The sequence below is a fragment of the Callospermophilus lateralis genome, chromosome 5 (genome assembly GCF_048772815.1).
Source record: "Callospermophilus lateralis isolate mCalLat2 chromosome 5, mCalLat2.hap1, whole genome shotgun sequence".
NCBI classification, from domain to species: Eukaryota; Metazoa; Chordata; class Mammalia; order Rodentia; family Sciuridae; genus Callospermophilus; species Callospermophilus lateralis.
This window is the reverse complement of record NC_135309.1, coordinates 102,834,242-102,855,373: the sequence shown is the minus strand read 5'-3', so window position 1 is coordinate 102,855,373 and position 21,132 is coordinate 102,834,242. Positions and strand designations below refer to the sequence as shown.

Below are 21,132 nucleotides of genomic sequence, written 5' to 3'. Positions count from 1 at the left end.
TTCTCAGGAAGCACTTTGAACCCTGTAAATATATCTACCCAGGGGAAGTCCACAGTCTGGATGTTATAGAGCTAGGAAAAGGTAGGCACTAGGATCCTGGTCCCAGTTGTTTCTCAGATCAAGAAATGGCCTGGGGCTTTTCTATCCCAAGTACTGTGTGTGTGACACATAGTAGGTATTAATGTATTTGTTAGTAATGAGTGTTTGAAGCTGGTAAAGATGAGGACAGGCTTTCCATTTTCTTCTTTCATCCTAGTACATGTGTACTTTTAGCTGCCCCAGAAATGCTTGCTTTGGTTATAGAAGAACTAAAAGACTAATTATAGTAATACTAATAAACTGTTGACTATTTGTACCTAATTACCAAGCTGAACAACAATAATGCATACCATAAAATACATCTAAGCTTTAAGCTTAATTTCATTCTGTGCCTCAATTATTTTCATAGATTCTGCTAGAAATGTGCTTTTCATATGGCATGGTTGTTGTATTATAAGTCCAAGGATAAAAGTTAGAGGAAATATTATGGTAATTGAGCACTGTGTTCTATGACTTCTCTCCTCTATGTCCCTCCCTTCCTTCTTCTGAAACAGTGAGATAGAAAAGATGATTTGTATGATAACTGATTTCTTTTCAAGTGTTCTAACCTATGCTGCTGTCTCTTTGCCCAGAATGTTTCTTCTCCTCTCTCTTACCCATCTCCTTTGATTGAATTCCTATTACTTCTAGAAGACCTAATAGAATACTCCCTCCTTCTTAGAGCCTTCACCATTACTGTAGCCAGAAATAATCTTTTTCTCTTCTAGCACTTTCTTCTGGTCATGTACTACTTTTTGGCTCCAGGGATAATGGAGAAGTGACATGGTGATAGGAGATATAAATTCAAATCCTGTTCTGTTGTTTTACGGTCATGTTAGGACATCATACTCCATGGGATTTAGTTTCCTCAACCATAAAATAAAGGGTCTGGACTGGGTACCAATCAGGTCTCACATCCAGTGGAATGTCAGGTGGGCAGCATTCAGGGGTCAGAAGGATTGACATCTCAACACACAGCCAGTGCTGCTCTCCGGGCTTGTGGTCCTCTTTTCTGTTTCTAGGTCTCTCTGGGCTAAATAGCAAAGATTTTGGCCGAGAGCTTATCTGGAGGAGGCTTTCACCGGAGAGTCTTTCACTGTAACCTGCCCTTGATTGACATTTTCAGGGAATAAAACACTTTGAAACTGCCAAATTTTTTCAGCGGCCTGCAGCTATTATAAAAATAGTTCTACCATGATTGTTCCTTAAAGGTAGATGTCAATATCTTTACCTGTCAAGAAAGAAAACATTATTTGCAGAAAATTAGCTGTTGCTCAAGTTTTGGAAATTAACTCATGACTATCTTAAACTTTTTCTTTTCTACTGTGTGTCTTCTGACTTCAGGGATATTATGGCCAACTATCATCTAGTGTACCCAGTGGTGGATCCAAGGACCCTGACATAGAGCACTTTTCTCCTTACTTAGCAGTGACTAAGTGACTATGATTCTCTGTCATTGAATAAGGGCCCCTTTAAAACATCTGTCAGAGGATGAACTTCAGATAACATTCCAAGTTTTCCTACTTAGTAATAGTATTATTGGGCAAAATACTTCTCCAAGCTTTTATTTCCTCACCTATAAGACAGGAATACAGTAATTCTAGTATTACCCTGTCAAATTGTCATAAGAACTAAATGAGATGATATAAAATCATTAACACAGTGCCTGGCACTCATTAAACTGTGATTTTCATAAAATATTTTAAGGTTTACCTTTTATTTTTCAACTTTTAAAAAATGTTCTTCTCTACTACTTAATGTGGCATTTAATGTTGAAGTTGCTTAGTTATCTCAAGTTTAGATTCACTGTTTTGATTCTCAGTGAACAATATTAAGATCTGATTGACTGATGCTATTCAGAAAGACATCATCCATACTAGGGTAAAAAGTTTACAGAACGTACTCCTAGCCTCTCCACAGGCTCACTGAGGTAGTACTCTCTAGGTGTCATCTAGAAGGTCATTCCCTGAGGTACAGTACTTCCAACTTCTGTTGGCTGTCCTTTGTTAACTGATTCATCCATTCATCCCTCTGTAGTTTCTTGAGAACTCGCTCTGTGGCTTTGTGTGTGGCCTCTTGGTACCTTGCTCAGGTTTAGACACTACCTAGAACAGTCCAGTTGGCTCTCTCCTAGTTACTCTGGTGGGCTCAAGTGGATGGAGAGGTGGTTTGGGCTAACTTTTGGCTTCTGGGTATTTTGTTAGAATGCTTACTTATACTAATTGGGCTTCAGACATATTTAATATGTCTTTCAAATCAGGGTGTCTCAAATACATATGGCTTTGTGATATTCAACAATATAGATATACCATAATTGCCTTGAAAATTGCTTTTATCTTGCTGTTATAAAAAATTATGCAATCGTGCCTCAAAATACTCACGGTGGAAAACTTGGTAAAACCATAGGGAAAAACAAAACACATCTAGGTAATTGGATTTTTCCCCATTTTTGTCAATAATATGGTTTTTCTTTGTTACTCATTAAGTGATGTATTTCTCAATGAATAAATAATTTCTCTTGAAATTATTTATTGTCATAACTAATTTGATCAAAACTAACTTTTCAAGCAAGACAGATGGCAGCAGATTATATTGGTTATAAGTGTGTCCTCTCCTAATTTAAGTGTTAAATAATCTCTCTGGATCTAAGTTTCTTTACCTAAAAAATGATGATAAATGAATATACATTTAAAATGATGCCTGGCATAGGGCAAGCACTGTATAAATGAACTTATATTTTTAGTTAATTAGCTAAATAAAATAAATTGATGCTAATAGCCTTGGAAAGCTGGGGGGGGGGGTTGTGTGTGGATTTTTAAATAGAGGTGGAAAGGGAACTACCCCTCAGATGCACCTCATTCTTCCCCTACCCTCCTTCCTATGCCAAGACAACTCAGCTGATGCCTGATGTGGCACCTGTTACTCCCCATCTCTCTTTTGTCCAAGGCTTTCCCAACTCTCTCTGAGGCTGTAGAGGCTATAGTTCCCATAGAGGGAAACTCCAGGAGAAGGACAATAGCTGCTCTAGCTTTGTGAGGCCAGATGGGTGCCAGAACGTGCCAATACCACCACAAGGGAGCCCCGGTTTGGCCAGGAAACCATGTAGGACTCTTGTGGTACCCATGTGGGACTTCCTGGACTAGAAAAAAGGTATAGGGGAACATGGACTAGCCCTCCAGTTTCCTTAAAGAAGGGCCCCTCATGGTTCTGGAAGTTGGAGGGTTTTAGTGAACTGACTCTTATAGGAAATCAATCAAAACTCATACTGTGTATAGCTCTGCTACAAGACCAGTAGACATCTGCTGGTCCAAGCATGGGTCATTAAGTTATTGGATTGTATCATGGTCTAGAATAAGGATGCCATATTTAAAAGTAAAAGTATATGATACCCAGTTAAATTTGAATTTTAGATAAATAATTAATAGTTTTTTAATAACTATGTCCCATGCATTATTTGTTTTATTCTAAAACATTATCAGAATTTCAGATTTTACTAACATCCTGTATTTGATCTAGCAACCCTCGTATATCTAAAAGGACTTGGTAGAGGGTCCAGGATGGTAAGAGTGGCCTTTATTCAGCTCTGGGAAATTGCTCTTTAAATTTTAAATTTTACCCACTGGCTTAGCTTAGAGATGGATAAATATCCCCCTAATCCCATTCATATTTAGGATTATGGTTTAATCACTTCATTGATTAGAAGAGTCTAAAGAACTTCAATACGTATTATAAATGTTCCTCTTAAAGGCTCTTATAGTTTATACTAACACCCCAGCAGTATTGAGTGAAAATCTGAGAGGGAGGTAATTAATTTGACCTTAGTTTGTGTATGATTGGCAGCCCTAGTCTTTGTTAGCCTTCAACAAATTGGTCTTTGGGGGCACTGTCACTAGAGTGAGGATAGAATAACTTACCTTATAATATTTGTTTTCTAATATCCTGGATTATAAGACCCACAGTAATCCATCCACAATCTCCACAGGGTGAGTTTTTGTTTGGAGTTTAGTTTTTCATCCAATAGCTTTCTTCACTTTCATGTTTTAGTAGAAGCCAAAGCACAGCACTGAGTGTCTGGGGTCTCTAAGTGTCCAAGCAGCCATGTCAGTGGCTCTCCAAGTTGTAGCCTTTTAGCTTAACTTCTGACCAGAACAGCAGAGTGCAGTTCAAAACTGGTGTTTGGATCTGGAAGCAAACATGGTAGTCATCCTGGCATTTTAGAAGGCATGTTAGATATGAGCTTCTCCATATGCTTGTCTTCTTAATATTATTTTTTGACTTTTGAAGGACCTAAATTTCCCATAAAGTACACAAAGCAATTTAAAAAGACATTAAATTTATTTACTTGAGAATTTGAGACATTTCACACATTAAGTGTATTGAACTCATAGAACTTTTAAATGAAAATATATTAAGTGTTAAAGGAGATTACTTAGAGTAATTTTTGTCTTTTTGCTTTCAATATGATGCCTTTTGAAAACCCAAAAGGGTTAATTTTAGTGCAGTGAATGTTAGTCCTTCCTTTTATGAGTGAATGTGTTTCTTCCTTGAGATGATGATGATGATGATGATGAAAATCATGGAGGGGTTGATGTGGTAAAGATGGTGATGGAGTTATTTTGGCACTCGTTTTCTCTCTTTTTTCTTTTAAACACAGGCATGACAGGTTTTCAAAATTGAAGTAATCAGAAACTAAAGAGGCATGTTAGAGATTTTCATAAATGTGTGTTATTCCGATACCCACAGAATACCAGCCCAATTAACGCTACCTGATGCATGTACTCACCACTCAATGAATTGCCTATTCTTTAAAGATTTAACTTTGTATGTTTTTTGTTTGTGTGTGTATATGTGTGTTTGTGTTTCATATATATATTTCATATGTTTACAATACAATTATATATGTGTTTTAGAGTATACATGTACACATAAACATAATTTGCCAGTTACCTAGAATCATATATCTTTCCAAGATTGGAGTTTTTCTGTTTATTGTTCATGGTAGTTGGGGTAGAGTTGTTTTAAAATGTAATGTACTTGATTAATTGTATAATTTGTGGATAATATGGATATTTCTAGTCCTGTAGTTTAATCCTATTTCTTCCACAAAATACTTTTTTTTGTTTTTTCACATTTAGAATTTTTGGTCCACCTATACTGGATAAACCTCTAGGGTATGATGTAGTAGATCACTCTTATTGATTTACCTGTTGATACCAATCAATATATATATCACCCAGTTTTCCAATTTTCTAGGAACATCCATCATGGGAAACATTCATGTGTTGTCATGATTTCTTTCAGTATCTTTTTTCATACTATATGGTTCTGTTTTGTTACTGCTACAATATCATATCATTTAACAAATACTGACTATTTCTCCATTGATATGGGGCTATGTTTATATATCTCAATATGTATTTTTATACTTTTTATCTCATGTATCCTATTTTAATAACTTTAAATAAACTTATCACACAACTTCTTTTAAAAAAAGAAGAAGAAAAAAGAAATTCTTTTAATCTCTGAGGTTGTAGAGATACTCTCCTGTAGGACTGGGGTTGTGGCTCAGTGATAGAACACTCACCTAGCCAGTGTGAGGCCCTGGATTCAATCCTCAGCACCACATTAAAAATAAATAAATAAAGTAAAGGTATTGTGTCCATTATAACTAAATAAAAGTATTAAAAATAAAATACAATAAAATTTAAAAAGATACTCTCTTGTAATAACTTGGTAAAATTTCATTTTCAGATTTAGAGTTTTCATCATTGTATCTTTCTGTATGGATCATCAGGTATTCTACACCAGTTTTTCAACAATTCATTCATTCCCTATCAATATACAGAATTATTAGTCACATATTAAGTTTCCATGTTTTTACGGGTCTGTTTGGGATACTATTATTTTTTACTGCTTCTTTTTGTGTTTGTTTTGTTTTTTTTCCCTAAGCCAGATCACACAGTCTTACTTACTGTAGTAAAGTAATTATCCTTTACATCTGAAAGGGAAAGTTCTTCCCATCAATTATTCTTCTAGTAGCACTCGTTGACTTTTATTTTACATTTAAACTTCTCCATTTCATTTTAGAATGAACTTATGCACTTTTTGGTTGGGGAGAGGTAGGCACAGGATTGATTTTTAGACCAGTTTGGGAAATGGTTGATATCGTTACCTTGCTACAGATATGACATGTAAATATATCATGTACTTCCATGAATGCTGTGTGCTTTTGTTTTTGTTTTAATCTTCTCAATGAAATTTTAAATTTTCCTCTACAAAGATTTCTGTATGTTATTAGATTTATTGCTAAATGCTTTCTATTGGTTCATAGTCCATCCTTTTACAATTATGTTTTCAAATTATTTGTTACTCTTTCAGAAAAATGCAGGTGATTTTGTAACCTGATTTTGCTATATCATGAGTCTAGCTACTTTGCTAGATTCTCTCATTAATTATAATATTTTTTTCTAGAATTCTCCCATTAAATATAATACTTTTTTCTAGCGAGTCCCTGTTGTTTTCTTTGTAGACTATGTGACCTGTGAATAATGATAATTTTGTTTCATCCTTTGTAATCCTTAAGCCTTCAATTTCCTTTTTTGCCGTGTTATGCTTTCTGGGACCTCAAAGAAAATGTGAGCATCCAGTCTTGATTGATTTAAAGGAAAGGTTTCTAAAATTTCACTATTATGTCTGGTGTTTGCTGTAGGGTTTAGGTAGATACTCTCTCCCTGGTTAAAGAAGTTTTTAAAGGGTCATTTTATTCCTTTAGTCATTCACCACTCAGTGGTATGTAGTGTAAAGGACAGAACTGTTTCCCAGCTAAATAAATATTGTTTAAATATTAAAACTATGAAGTCTAAATGTGTACATAATATTTTCTTTTCTGTACAAAGAATTAATATTGGCATATTAACTGGCTCCAACTCCTAAAGTTCAATTGAATTAGATATTATATCATCCTATAATAAATGTAGAAGAAATGAAATAAGAAACAAGTCAACAGTTTCTATGAAGTTTAGTATAAAAGAAAAATGCCATTCCTTTTGTCATTGGGAAATGTCAGACTTGCATATTCACTTTGGATAATTCATCCATTTAGCTAACTTGTACACAACTTAAATTCAAAGGAGAGTAACACTGCTATATGTGTAAGTGCCCTACACATAATTTCACTTAATGAAACTCTACAAATAAGTTTAATTTCTGACTTTTACATTTGACTTAGGCCAAATTTATTTTCATTTCCTTTAGTTCATTCTTTCTGTTTCAATTAATTAGTGTATCATATATTGGGAATTTTTCTTAAGGTGACTGTTTTAAGTATCTTATATTTTTAAGCAATAACAATTTACAAAAACTGTGATAGCATTTATAGTTTCAAAGGAATTTCATACTTATTTTGAACTTCACAAATTCACGTAAGGCCAAGATTTCTGGATTTACTCAATCTTACAGATGAGGAAGTGAGGTGTAGCTACTTAATGACAGTGCTAGAAGCAGAAGCCCAGATTTTTAGCACTAATGCTAGGGAGCTTTATCACTCTCTTATTAAAACAATTTATTAAACTAAGGTTTTAAAAAGTACCTTTTCAAATTACTGATTCTCACTAGATTACTTAAACAGTACATCTAAGTAATCTTATCCCTCAAGGCATTGTGGGAAGGAACCAGGCTTTGACAAGACAGAAGTTGTACGTTTTTTCTGTGCGAGTGTGGTGGCCCTGTGCAGGCAGCTCCTTTAACAGTGTGGGTACAGTTCAGGGAGTCTGGGAATGGTACCTGCCTCCCTCCTTTGCAGTATGCTCCCTGGCATTTTTTTCTTCCACTCTCCGTTGTGTACTTTTCTGTATTGCTTTATTTCCGTGCAGTGTTCTCAAAGTTTCAAAACCAAAATGTCATTGAGAAGTTCTGTGAATTTTTCCTAAGTTATGCAAATGTGTTCATAAAAAGTTACTTGAATGCTCCTGAGGATGATCCATAAAATAATTATTCTTTTGGTTTTTGATGATTTAGTATTTCTTTTGATATTGGATTAATCTTTATTTTTTTTTCAGCTAATTTTTATTACTTACTGTAGCACTGGAAAAATGGCAGTGACACAATTTCTCTTATTGAATTTTTGCATCCAGCAGGCATTCATCAATATCAACTATACAAGGTATAATTGTTTGTGATTCCCTAGACAAAGCCATATAACTTGCTCCATAAGAACTTATTAGTTTCTAGATTGAAAACTGTGACAAAAACCCTGTCTTTTGAGGAGTTCATCATGTCTACATTTAAAAATCAAGTTACTTTTTTAAACACTAAACTAGTTTAAAATGTCATTATAGTATAAATGACATCAAAACACTATTCAGAATGTTTGAATAAGACATAATAAATTATTAACATCTATAAAACCCAGGGAAGAGTCTATTTATGGTTTTTAATTACAGTTTTACACTAATATTTTGGTAGAATATCCCTCCCTTCCAACAGTCAAACTCTCCAATATGTCATTATTATTTCTTCTTCTTCTTCCTCTCTCCCTCCCGTCCCCCTCCCCTCCCCTCCCCTTCCCCTTCCCCTTCCCCTTCCCCTTCTCCTTCCCTCCTCCCTCCCCCTCCTCTTCCTCCTCCTCCTGAATGCATTAGGGTTGATACTTTGTAATATTTACTTTAGGATTTTTTAAAGTAAATGAAGTATTACAACCATAGCTAGGGTTGTACCTAATTAACTGCCATCCCTTTTCCTCCCTCCTCACTTCCTACCCTCTCTGGTAACCATTATCCTGATATCCTTATGCATGGCTTTTATTCTTCTATTTGACATATGTATCTACTAAAATATATTATTACGCTTTGTGTATTTTTCAATGTACATAAATGTCCCTCTGAGCCTATACTACTACTCCATCACAAATATTGTTTAGTAATTATCAAGCAGATCTATTCATTTTTCTAATGATAGAAAATAGATTATTTCTTTTTCTATTATGAATACAAACTATATTACATGAATAATCTTATAAGTGATGTTTTTATCCCTTGTGTATTTTTCTAGGGTGAATATTTTAAAAAGAAATTGCTGGTCATATATACCAGTATACAGAATTTTTAACTTTACCAGTCATTTCCAAATTGTTTTCCATATCTTTGCCAACATATTACGTAAAGTGACTTTTCACCTTTATTATAATCTGATACATGTGAAAAATTATCTTTTAAAATTATTCCTTTTTAAATTTTTTTAGTTGTTGATGGACATTTATTTATTCATTTTTATGTGGTGCTGGGGATCAAACCCAGTGCCTCACACATGTCAGACAAGTGCTCTACCACTGAGCCACAACCCCAGCCCTTAAAGTTATTCTTTCAAAAATCTCTATTCACATTTCTTTATTCTTTCTCTTTAAACTTATTTTTACTTGATTACCATTGCCATTGTATACTTTATTCTTTATTTATTTTAGTATTATAATTATATATAATATTTGGTTTTATTTTGACAAAATAATACTTGTAAGGAATTTGATTTCAATTCCTACTTTCCCTGTCACCTCCCTCCTGCTGTTTTTTCCCCTCTACTCTACTGGTCTTCCTTTCACTCCTTTATTTATTTTTAATTTGTGCTTTTTACATATACATAAAGGTAAAATTCCCTGTGGTACACTTATGTATGCATATAACATGATTTTGTTATATTTACTTCATATATCCTTCCCTTTCCTATCCTTCCTCTCTCCCTCTCATTCTCTATCTTCTACCCCACTGATCATCCCTATATAATTATATCTGATCCATCCCCCACCATTGCCTTCTTTCCCTTATTTGGCTCTAGGTTCCACTATGAGAGAAAGCATTTGACCCTTGATTTTTCTGAGTCTGGCTTATTTCACTTAGCATGATATTCTCTGTTTCCATCCATTTAAGTTTATTTTTAATTGACACATAAAAACATAAAAATTATACATATTGATGGACTATGTGAGATGTTTTGATACATTTGTACATTGTGTAATGTTTCAATCAGGGTAAACATGTCTGTCTCCTCAAATATTTATCATTTCTTTATGGTGAAAACATCCAAAATCTTTTCTTCTAGCTTGTTGAAATACATAGTAATATTACTGTTCCCAGCCTTTGGCAACTACTATCCTATTCACAATTTCAGTGAGGTCAGCATTTTTAGATTCCACATATAAGTGTGATTTTGGTACCTGGCTTAGTTCACTTAACATAGTGACCTCCAATTCTATTCACATTGCCACAGATGACAGGATTTCTTCTTTTTAATGACCAAGTGGTATTTCATTGTGTAAATGTACCACATTATCTTTATCCATTCACCAGTTAATAGACACTTAGGTCGTTTCCACTTTTTGGCTATTGTAAATAATGTAGCAATGAATATGGGAGTGCAAATGTCCCTTCAACATACTGAGTTTGTTTCCTTTGGATGCTTACGCAGTGTTCTTTCAGATAAGTAAGCAGTTGCTTGTAGGACTCTTGAGCAATGCTGCTGACTACATTTTCCTTTCCCTGATTATTAATATGCTTTTTGGTCTTTTGTGTTTCTTTCTCACCAAATATCCTATTCTTATCCTTTGCCAATTGTTCCGTTGGTTTGGTTTTAGTGTCATTAATAGGTAGGAGTTACTTTTGTATTCAAGATATTATTACCTTGTTGTATGTCTTTTTATTTTGTGTTTGGTGATTTCTTTTGACAATGATTTTCCTTTATGATTTATATGTTTTTCAGTCAAAGAATTCACTGTGACTATATCAGATTTTATAATTTCTATTGATGCTGTTGTACATTTGTGTTACTTCCAGGTTGAGGCGATTATGTGAAGTACTGGTGTGAACAATCATTTACTTATCTTTTGTTAAGCATCATATACATTTCTCTTTAATGTGTACCTGAGGACAGAATTGTATTATTTTTCTATTTTATTCAATAAATCATTCTCTATTTTGATGTTATTAATCTAATCTTCTATGTTTTCTTCTAAAAGTTTTAAGTTTTACTTTTACATTTAGTTCCTTCATCCATTAAAATTTGACTTGGGGGACTTTGTGTGAGAGTTAGGCCTTGCTCCTTTTCCATTTGGATACCCAGTTGTCCCACCATTGTTTATTGAATATTGCATCTTTTTTGGCTGACTTGTAATCCCACCACTGATGACATGCACCAGAGTGGCATCTATAGATTTGGTTAGTGGGCTTTCTGTGACTGCTCTGTCTGCCTTTTTCTAAAGTTGTACCACAATTTTATTTCCTATAGCTTAATAATAAAGTCTCCCTCCCAGTTGTACTTCTTCAAAATTGTATTGACTTTTCCTTGATTTTTTTTTTCTCTATCAAATAAATTTCAGAATTGGCTTCTGGAATTATATGGTTTTTTAGATTAATTTGTGAGAATGACATCATTTCCATTCAAAACTAACCTTTATTGAAATATAACATGCACAGATTGTAGGTGTCCAGCTTGGTCAGTTTTTACAAAGTTACTCAAGTGTCCAACATCCAAATCCAGAAATAGAACATTAGAGTAGAAATGGTGCCCCTTCTGGTCAGGGGAGTTCCTTTGAGTACCTCCTTGCTCCCTTAAGGTATTGTTGTCCTAATTTATTTTACCATATCTTAGTTTTGTCTGTTTTTGAGCTTTGTAAAAATAGAAACATACAATATATACTGTGTATTTTTTTGATCCAATATTTAAAAAATATTTTTAGTTATAGATGGATACAATAACTTGATTTTATTTATTTTTTTATGTGGTGCTGGGGATCAAACCCAGTACCTCACATGTGCTGGCAAGTTCTCTACCAATGAGCCACAGCCCCAACCTGCCCCAACATTGTTTTTGTGCGAGTCATTCACAGATTTTCCATGTCATATAGAATTCTTTGTATGAATATATCACAGTTTATCTGTTTCACTGTTGATAAACATTGGAATTATTTGCAATTTGAGGCTATTTTGAAAAGTAATGCTGTGAACAATCTTTCACTTACCTTTTGTTATTTATCATTTACATTTCTGTTTAAGATGTGCTTAGGAGCACAGTTCTTTAGCTGTGTCTGTTTTAAGGTTTAGTAGATACTGCTAAGGTTTTTTTTTTTTTTCTTCTTCTCTAAGGTTTTTCAAAATGACATACAATTTATTTCCTCAACATCTTTGCCAAAATATAACATTGACAATTTTTGTTTTTAAATTTTAGCTGTACACATGGAGTTGTGGTATCTTTTTATGATTGGATTTGTACTTTCGCTTTCCTAATGATTATTGAAGTTGGACACTTTGGCATATTACTAGCAACCATTTGTATATCTTCTTTTGTCATTTTCTTTTTAGTTTTTTCTTTTGATTTATATATAATATTTGTACATATATATATATATCATATATATATGATTCAAGTACTTGGAAAATACATAATGTAATGGTACCTTCTGTTTTTTAGATTTTCAGTCTATTAATGGTACCATTTGATAAACATAACTTTCTTATTTAACGTACTCTAATTTTTCAGTCTTCTCCTTTTTTTTGACCTTTTATTTTATTTTATTTTTTTAATTAATTTTTATTATTGGTTGTTCAAAACATTACATAGTTCTTGATATATCATATTTCACACTTTGATTCAAGTGGGATATGAACTCCCATTTTTACCCCGTATACAGATTGCAGAATCACATCAGTTGCACATCCATTGATTTACATATTGCCATACTAGTGTCTGTTGTATTCTGCCGCCTTTCCTATCCTCTACTATCCCCCCTCCCCCCTCCCCTCCCCTCTTCTCTCTCTACCCCCTCTACTGTAATTCATTTCTCCCCCTTATATTTTTCCCCCTTTCCCCTCACTTCCTCTTGTATGTAATTTAAGAAGATCTGTTTAAGAAGTTGTTGCTTACATCTGAATCATGTGTTATTGTCTGATAGCCCTAATATTTGTTTCTGTATTTCAAACCTATCATCTATCTGGAATTGATTTTTGTTTACTAAGTAAGATAGAGAATCAAGATTTCATATTTTTCAGTATAGACATTCTTTGACCCACCCAAGTCATCAAAAAGACCGTCCTTTGTCAGAGCAGCATTGTCACCTTTGTTATAATCAAGGAATGATATACATGCCAATCTATTTCTAGATTCTGTTCTCTTCCACTGCTATAGCATTAATTATTTTAGCATTATTAATTAGTATAGCATTACTAATTATATAGCATTACAATATTGAGCTTTCCAATTCATGAACACAGTATCCTACTTCATTTAATTAGGTATTCTTTAATTTCCTTTCATAATAGTTTTATAGCTTTCTGTATAAAGATCTTACTCTCTGTTAGGTTTATTCCTAGATATTTGACTTATTTTGATACTTTCGTAAATTGTTTGATTAATTGGTGCTGCCAATTTGGAAAGCAGTATGGAGATTTCTTGGAAAGCTCGGAATGGAACCACCATTTGACCCAGCTATTCCCCTACTCGGTGTATTCCCTAAAGACCTAAAAAAAGCACACTATAGGGACACTGCTACATCCATGTTCATAGCAGCACAATTCACAATAGCAAGACTGTGGAACCAACCTAGATGCCCTTCAATAGACGAATGGATAAAAAAAAATGTGGCATTTATACACAATGGAGTATTACTCTGCATTAAAAAATGACAAAATTATAGAATTTTCAGGGAAATGGATGGCATTAGAGCAGATTATGCTAAGTGAAGCTAGCCAATCCCTTAAAAACAAATGCCAAATGTCTTCTTTGATATAAGGAGAGTAATTAAGAACAGAGTAGGGACGAAGAGCATGAGAAGAAGATTAACATTAAACAGGGATGAGAGGTGGGAGGGAAAGGGAGAGAGAAGGGAAATTGCATGGAAATGGAAGGGGACCCTCAGGGGTATACAAAATTACATACAAGAGGAAGTGAGGGGAAAGGGGGAAAATATAAGGGGGAGAAATGAATTACAGTAGAGGGGGTAGAGAGAGAAGAGGGGAGGGGAGGGGGGAGGGGGGGTAGTAGAGGATAGAAAGGCGGCAGAATACAACAGACACTAGTATGGCAATATGTAAATCAATGGATGTGCAACTGATGTGATTCTGCAATCTGTATACGGGGTAAAAATGGGAGTTCATATCCCACTTGAATCAAAGTGTGAAATATGATATATCAAGAACTATGTAATGTTTTGAACAACCAACAATAAAAATTAATTAAAATATATATATTTATTTATTTATTTTTAATTACTTAGTGCTAAAATGTAGGGGTTAAAGTTGACTTTTGAATACTGAACTTGTATCTAATTTGATTTCACTAAATTCATTTATCAGTTCTAATCATTTTTGTAAATTTCTTTTTGGGAACACAACCATATGAATAATAACAGTTTCATTATTATCTTTCCAATTCTTACACCTTTTGTATCTTTATCTTATTCTTTTCACTAGTAAATGTTGAACTTTAATGCTTTCTCTGTATCATTAAAGATCATCAGATAATTTCCTTTTTCTGTTAGTGCAGCAAATTCTATTGATTGGCTTTTGAATATTAAACTAATCAACCAACTTTGAATTTCTCAGAAGCTCTATACCTGGTATTTGCTTATTACAATTTTATTAAGGGAGTTTGCTTTTTATATTTATATGTAAAATTAGTCTTAAATTTTCCTTTCTTGCAAAGTTCCTGTCAGGCTTTGGTATCTATATTATATTGATTGGCCTTATGAAATGATTTGGGAAGAGTTTCCTATTGTTCTATTATCTAGAAATTTTTTTGTAATATTAGTGCTATTTCTTAAATGTTTTCAAGAACTTAGTGGGGATGTTAGCTGGGTTTAGAGATTTTTTTGGTGAAAGGGCTTCAATTACAGGTTTAATTTTTTAAATACAGGATTATTAGATTCTCCCTTTTGGTATTATTTTGCCATTTTTAAAAAATAAATATTAGCTTTATTTAAAAATTTAAAAGTATTTAGTTATACCAGATATGTGGTTGTTTATTCGTAGGCTTATTATTTTTTAAAATCTCTGCAGAATTCATTTTATTTTTATCATTAGTTTCACCATTCTCATACCAAACTTCCTTCCCTTTTCTTACTATTCTAGGCTTTCTGATTCACTCAAGTTCCATTAGTGGAGATTCATTATGCCACATGTCTCTACAAGAGAAGAAATTACACAGGAAGAACAGCATCTCTAGTACAGTTTGACATCAGGGGAAATGCAAATGTGTGGCTAATTAGCTTTAGGAATGAAATGCCCCCTCCCCCAAAGTGCTGAGATGTTATAATGCTTTATTTTGATCCCACATTATTTTCATGAAGATCCTCAATTCCTCTTTCTCTGCATCTTTTTGTTACTTCATTACTAACTGCCCTCTTTATCCTCGGCATATGTATTTTTTTCATATCTTTTGTTTCCTCATAACTTTTTATTAATATCTTCCAGTGCCTTGTGGCCTGTTCTGTGATGCTTTACAATCTCTGATGCACTTATTAGCTGATTGAATCTTTCTATAGTTTCCAGTTAACTTCTAAGAGAGTGTTTAATTGGCCTATTGTGAGAAGAGCTTTTATGCTAGACTAATTAACCAGTCAAAAGTTGGACCAGGTAGGTGTGGCCAAGGTATGGGTTCACATAGCATAGAGTATGGGTGCCTTGGGATAACTTCTCTGCAGAGGGCTGCAGTTGGACAAACTCCCTTAGTGGAGTCTATACATGGTATGTGCTATAATCAATTAATACAAGGAAGGTAGAAAATTAGGTCATCTAAGAGCTGTAGCTCATCTACCTCTGCCATATTTTTTGGTAAAATGCCAATGAATGATTAAGTGCTGACAAAACTCACATCTAGAATTGATGTTGTAAATTTCTTTTAATAGTCTTCTACCTATGTCTGAAAAATCTATGTACCACTAACCCAAAACATGGTCTTGGGCAATTGGATATGTAATACCTATAGTTTTTTCTTTCTTTGAATTTATATATTGGTTCTATTTAGTTATACATGACAGTAGAATTCATTTTGACATAATTATATAAGCACAGAATAGATCTTATTCTAGTTATAATGTAACAGAGGCCACAGCCAGCATCTCATTGGAGGGTTCGTTTTTCTGCCAAGGAGGATGTAAGCCACCTGAAAACTTAAAGTCTAAAATAATTAATGAAGAACAAAACACAAAGAGTCAGAAATGTATTTAGAAAAGTGGAGATCTTGATACATCCAGTCCACACAATAGCTGGAACCAGACAAAAGAAAGATGGCTCCTGTGGTTTATTTAAGGGGTACATCAAAGTCAGGGGTAAGGTTTCCAGGGCAGAGTCTTGCTTCCTGATGTCTTGCAGTCAGCAGGTTGATTGGCATCTTGGCAGGTTACACCCATCTCAGGTGCTGTGTGGTTCATGGCAGAGCGGAATAGAAATTCACAATGTCTCTGGGCAGTTGACTAGAGAAAATGTCCACTGGTCATTCCCAGATGCCAGGTGTTTCGATCCCATTAGGCTTCCATGTGTGGTGACCTACACGCAACCCATGGACAGTTTGTGACAATAATGCTTATAGTTTTAAGATGGACAGATGGAAACTGATAGATTTTAAATAAAAGCAATATGAAAAACACTCAGATAGGCAGATTGAAGAATGTCTGATGAGTTCAGCTTTCTCTTTATTTCCTTTTTTAATACCTTGAAAGAGCTATGTGTACTGAGTTCACTTTTCTGCAATAGCGTTGTTCAGGCTGGTATTTATTCTGATATGTATTGCTGATTGGATGTTATTGTTTCCCAAAAGTTTCTGCATTGGAACCATTGACCCCAGAGTGGTGATATAAGAAGCAGTGGAAGCTTTAAGAGGCAGGACTGAGCAGCAGGGGGTACAGCTCAGTGGTGGAGCACTTATTTAATATATAGAAGCCCTGGGTTCAACCTCCAGCACCAAAAATAAGAAGTGAGGCCAAATGTTAGGTAATTAGGCCAGTTAGGCTGTTGCTCTCAGAATAGGTTAATACTGGTCTCATGGAATGAGTTAACTCACACAAGAATGATCTGTTAGTTATAAAAAGAGATGTGGTCCCTACCAGTCTCTGGCTTCCTGTCTTGTGATAAGATCCCTCTGGCTTTTGCTCTCACCATGGTGATCCTGTCCACTACGAGGCCCTCACCAGACCTGAGAAGAAGTCAATGCCATGCTCTTGAGGTTCCAGAACTGTGAACTAAATAAACCTCTTTCCTTTACAGATTACCTAGCTAAGACATTTTGTTATAACACTGGCAAATGGATTATACAGTAACATATTTAAATGTAACAAAGGAATGTTTTACCCAATGAATTCCCATTTATGGGATAAATTATGGACATTACATAAAAATCCTTCTGGTATTATAATTGAAATTCCTTTTTAATTTCAGGAGGACTCAGAAAGAGTAATGATAATCACTGGACCAAATATGGGTGGAAAGAGCTCCTACATAAAACAAGTTGCACTGATTACTATTATGGCTCAGATTGGCTCCTATGTTCCTGCAGAGGAGGCAACAATTGGGATTGTGGATGGCATTTTTACAAGGTAAAAATACTAGTTCTATTAAATATACCTCTGAAAATAAATCAAACTCACATGAATTTTCTTTTTATGTGTGTTTTTAAAATAATCAGAGCTGAGTAGCTTAAATCGTTTCATCATGTATCTTAATACCAGAAGAGACATAGCAGGCCATTTTGCCCAGTGTTTTTTAAGTTATTTCAATTTTTGAATTTTTGTTATGGTATTAGAGTAACAGATTTAATAGAGAAAGAAGGGAAAATGAAAAGGAGAAAAATTATCTCAGGCAATATTTCTTCCCAAAGGTGGTTGGGAAGAAATAGAGTTATCAAGCAGAATATAAGTGTTTGTTAATACTTGGTAGGATCATGTCTACTTTGGCTGAAATCTGGAAAATGTATTGAGGAAGAACTAAATGGATCAGAGTGTCTCAATCAGTAGCCCAGTGAAGTAGTCTGGGTGAGATAATTGGTAGTTTGGACGAAGTTTGTGTGGCAAATTTAAGTGGAAAAGAGTCACATTTGAAAGATATTCAGGAAATAAATCAATAGGACTCTGATAGATGGGGGTGTGGTGGCTGACACTTTTAGAGGTGACAGTGGTTTGTGCATCTGGGTGGAGAATCCTTGCATGTACTGGTAGAGGGTCTTAGTCTCTTTTCTGCTGCTAAAACAGAATACTACAGAGTGGGTAATTTATAAAGAAAACTAAATTTATTTCTTCCAGTTGTGAAGCTGGGAAGTCTGGGGGCAGGGGACAAGGCATCACTTGGTGAGAGAGTATAGGGGAATTTTATCTTAGGTCTATCTTCCTCTTCTTGCATAGATACCAATTCCATCAAAAAGGGGAACATTCTCATGAGCTTATCTAACCATATTTCTTCCAAAAGGCCTCCTCCATATATATATTAGAATTACTTGCAGACATTCAAGAAAGCTGCTGTGTGTGCAGCTAGATAGAGTTCAGAGGGAAAAGTCAAAGGTAACAATATGTTTGTTGCCAGCCCTCTTCATGTTAAGTGATAATAGAAGTTCTGAGTATACGTGAGATCATTTTGCAGAGAGGATAATGGAGAATGATGTTTCAAGACTGATTCTTAGAACTGCTGAGATTTCATAGCTACATTAGAAGAGAAGCTTGAAAAACCACAGAGGAGTAGTAGCCAGAGAGAGAGGAGAAAACCAAGGGCATTACAGTGATGGTGTCGGTGGCAGGGGAAAGAGTGCTTTAAGGAGGAAGAAGATGGGGCTAGAGATGTGACTCAGTGGTGACCATTTGCCTAGCATGTGCCAGGCCCTGGGTTCAATTCCCAGTGTTGTAAAAAAAAAGGAAAAAAAAAAAGAGGAGGAGGAGGAGACAGCGGCGGTGGCCAACAGCACTGAAAGGTTAGGTAAGGTGAAATCTAAAAGAAAAGCCACGTTTGGTCTTAACTAAGTAGATCAGTTTTCAAGGATACGTAAACCTTTTCTTTTTAAAATGTGATCACACTAAGCATTACTATTGTGTAACTTGCCTTTGTTTTTTAATATGTGGGGGCCATATTTCCCTATCAGTTTATGTAGATTAGTCTCCTGCTTTTTAAGGGCTTCAGTGTCTCTACAGTACAGACATTCTTTGATCTCCTTAATCTGTCGAGGGCTGCTCTCTAGTATACAGGGCATGTTCCCTGTCCATTTCTCTTTCCCCTACTATCCACTTGTTATCATTGGAAAGGAATCTGTGTGAATCATATTACATTATGGCCCTAGGATTTTACTAGGATATAGTTTAATATTATCCCCTTGTAGTTTTCATTTATTATTAAATAATTCAGACATGTAACATTCCCCTCTGTATCTATGACCCTGCTAAAGAAATAAAGCATTACTGATACAATTAAATCCCTAATCCTCCCTAATCCCATTGCCCTGTATCCCATTCAGAATAACTAACCGTTTGTCCTTGACTTTGGTATCATCCCATGAGTTTCTCTATATTTTTACCACAAAAGTATTGTTTTTGAAACAGTGCATTTGGTGTGTGTTTATGTGTTCTGTATCACACTATTCTTCTTCAAATAGTTTTCCCCCCTCAGTGGTATATTTATGAAGTTCATCTTTATGGGTACGTATACTTCTAGTTCATTAATTTTTTCCTAATTATTATACTCCATTGTATGCATACACCACAGTTTGCCCTATTCCTTGGCTGTTATTCACCATGATTACAATTTCTTACAAATATAAACAATACTGGCACTTGTCTTTTATGTGTCTCCTAGGGCACATAAGTGGGTTTTTCTGAATCTAGGTTATATCCAGAAGTAGAATTGCTGGATTGTAAGAAACATACATCTTTCATGTTCTCCAAGGAGGCCATACCAGTTTAGAATCAGCAGTGTGTAAAAGTTTGTCCTCATGCTTAAAATTAAATTAGAATAAGAAAATACCCTTTGATGATGTTTCTATAGATTCTCCAGATTGCTCATAAGGACATTTTTGTTTCTATTATTTACTGTCCTTTACATGAAGTGCCATCTGGTAGATTCTTGTTGTTGTTGTTGTTAATGCTAGGGTATATTTTTCTCTCCATGTGTATACTGTGCCTATTTACAAAAAAGATTTGAAGTAATTTATTGGCATTCCTTGACAAACTGCCAGGCTTCCTGTTATCAGCCAATGGTTTCTTCCTCTTTAATTCCTTTTTGTCTCGTCTGCCAAGACAGAAAGAGCTAAATTCAAGGCTCAGGTGTGGAAACAAATTTGGTTTTGTTTCCCCTTCTTTTTACAAAGGACTATTTCTCTAGTGTGATTTTTAGAATATATGCTTGTTAAAAATGGTCCTTTCTAAGCTTGAACACATCTTTTTAATTGGAATCTTTAAGGCAATACCCAAGAACATTTTAAAATATCATGCATAAAATTTCTGTCTCAAATTTGAGAACCTACTTGTTTGTGTTATAATATTAATTTCATGTTCCTTATAATTCTTCCATTAGAAATATGTTGCTATTCTAAATCACTTTAATCACTTGCTATTCAAAAATCCTGTTTGTAGTCAATGGAAAAATATTAAAATCTAGCAGAATGAGATATTCACATAAGAGTTGGCTCCAAAGTATCATTAAATTATTTTTATTTGTTTTATTAACTGGACATTTAGAATACTAGATTTAAATTTTTAGGTTCCATAATTATTCATTTAATGCCTACTGTGTGCCATGTAATATACTATAAGAAATAGTGGATAGATGAAAAGGTGTATATAGTGAAAAGGTTAAGGATCTTCTTTCTGAATATTGTCACATCATGAGCTTTTTCCTGAATAAGATTTTTTAAATTTTTTTCTTTTAAGATTTTTTTTAGTTGTCAATGGACCTCTATTTTATTTATTTATATGTGGTGCTGAGAATCCAATCCTCACACATGCTAGGCAAGTGCTCTACCACTAAGTCACAACCTCAGCCTGAATAAGATTTTTTTTTTTGAGGTAGCATTTTGGCAAACATATATTTGGCTCTAAGTAATATA

The 21,132-nt window shown here is 34.4% G+C and overlaps 2 protein-coding genes across 2 annotated transcripts in view; one reads left to right on the top strand and one right to left on the bottom strand.

The window, feature by feature from the left end:
- Window positions 1-21,132, bottom strand: part of Dhfr (dihydrofolate reductase) — a 216,281-nt gene that overhangs the window by 156,757 nt on the left and 38,392 nt on the right. The gene's annotated exons all lie outside the window — the stretch shown is intronic.
- The window catches only part of Msh3 (mutS homolog 3), a 188,163-nt gene that overhangs the window by 137,362 nt on the left and 29,669 nt on the right, over window positions 1-21,132 (top strand). Inside the window, exon 20 of the mRNA XM_076857073.2 lies at window positions 17,490-17,647. Coding sequence (XP_076713188.2) covers window positions 17,490-17,647 — 158 coding nt within the window. The remainder of the gene's footprint in view (window positions 1-17,489; window positions 17,648-21,132) is intronic.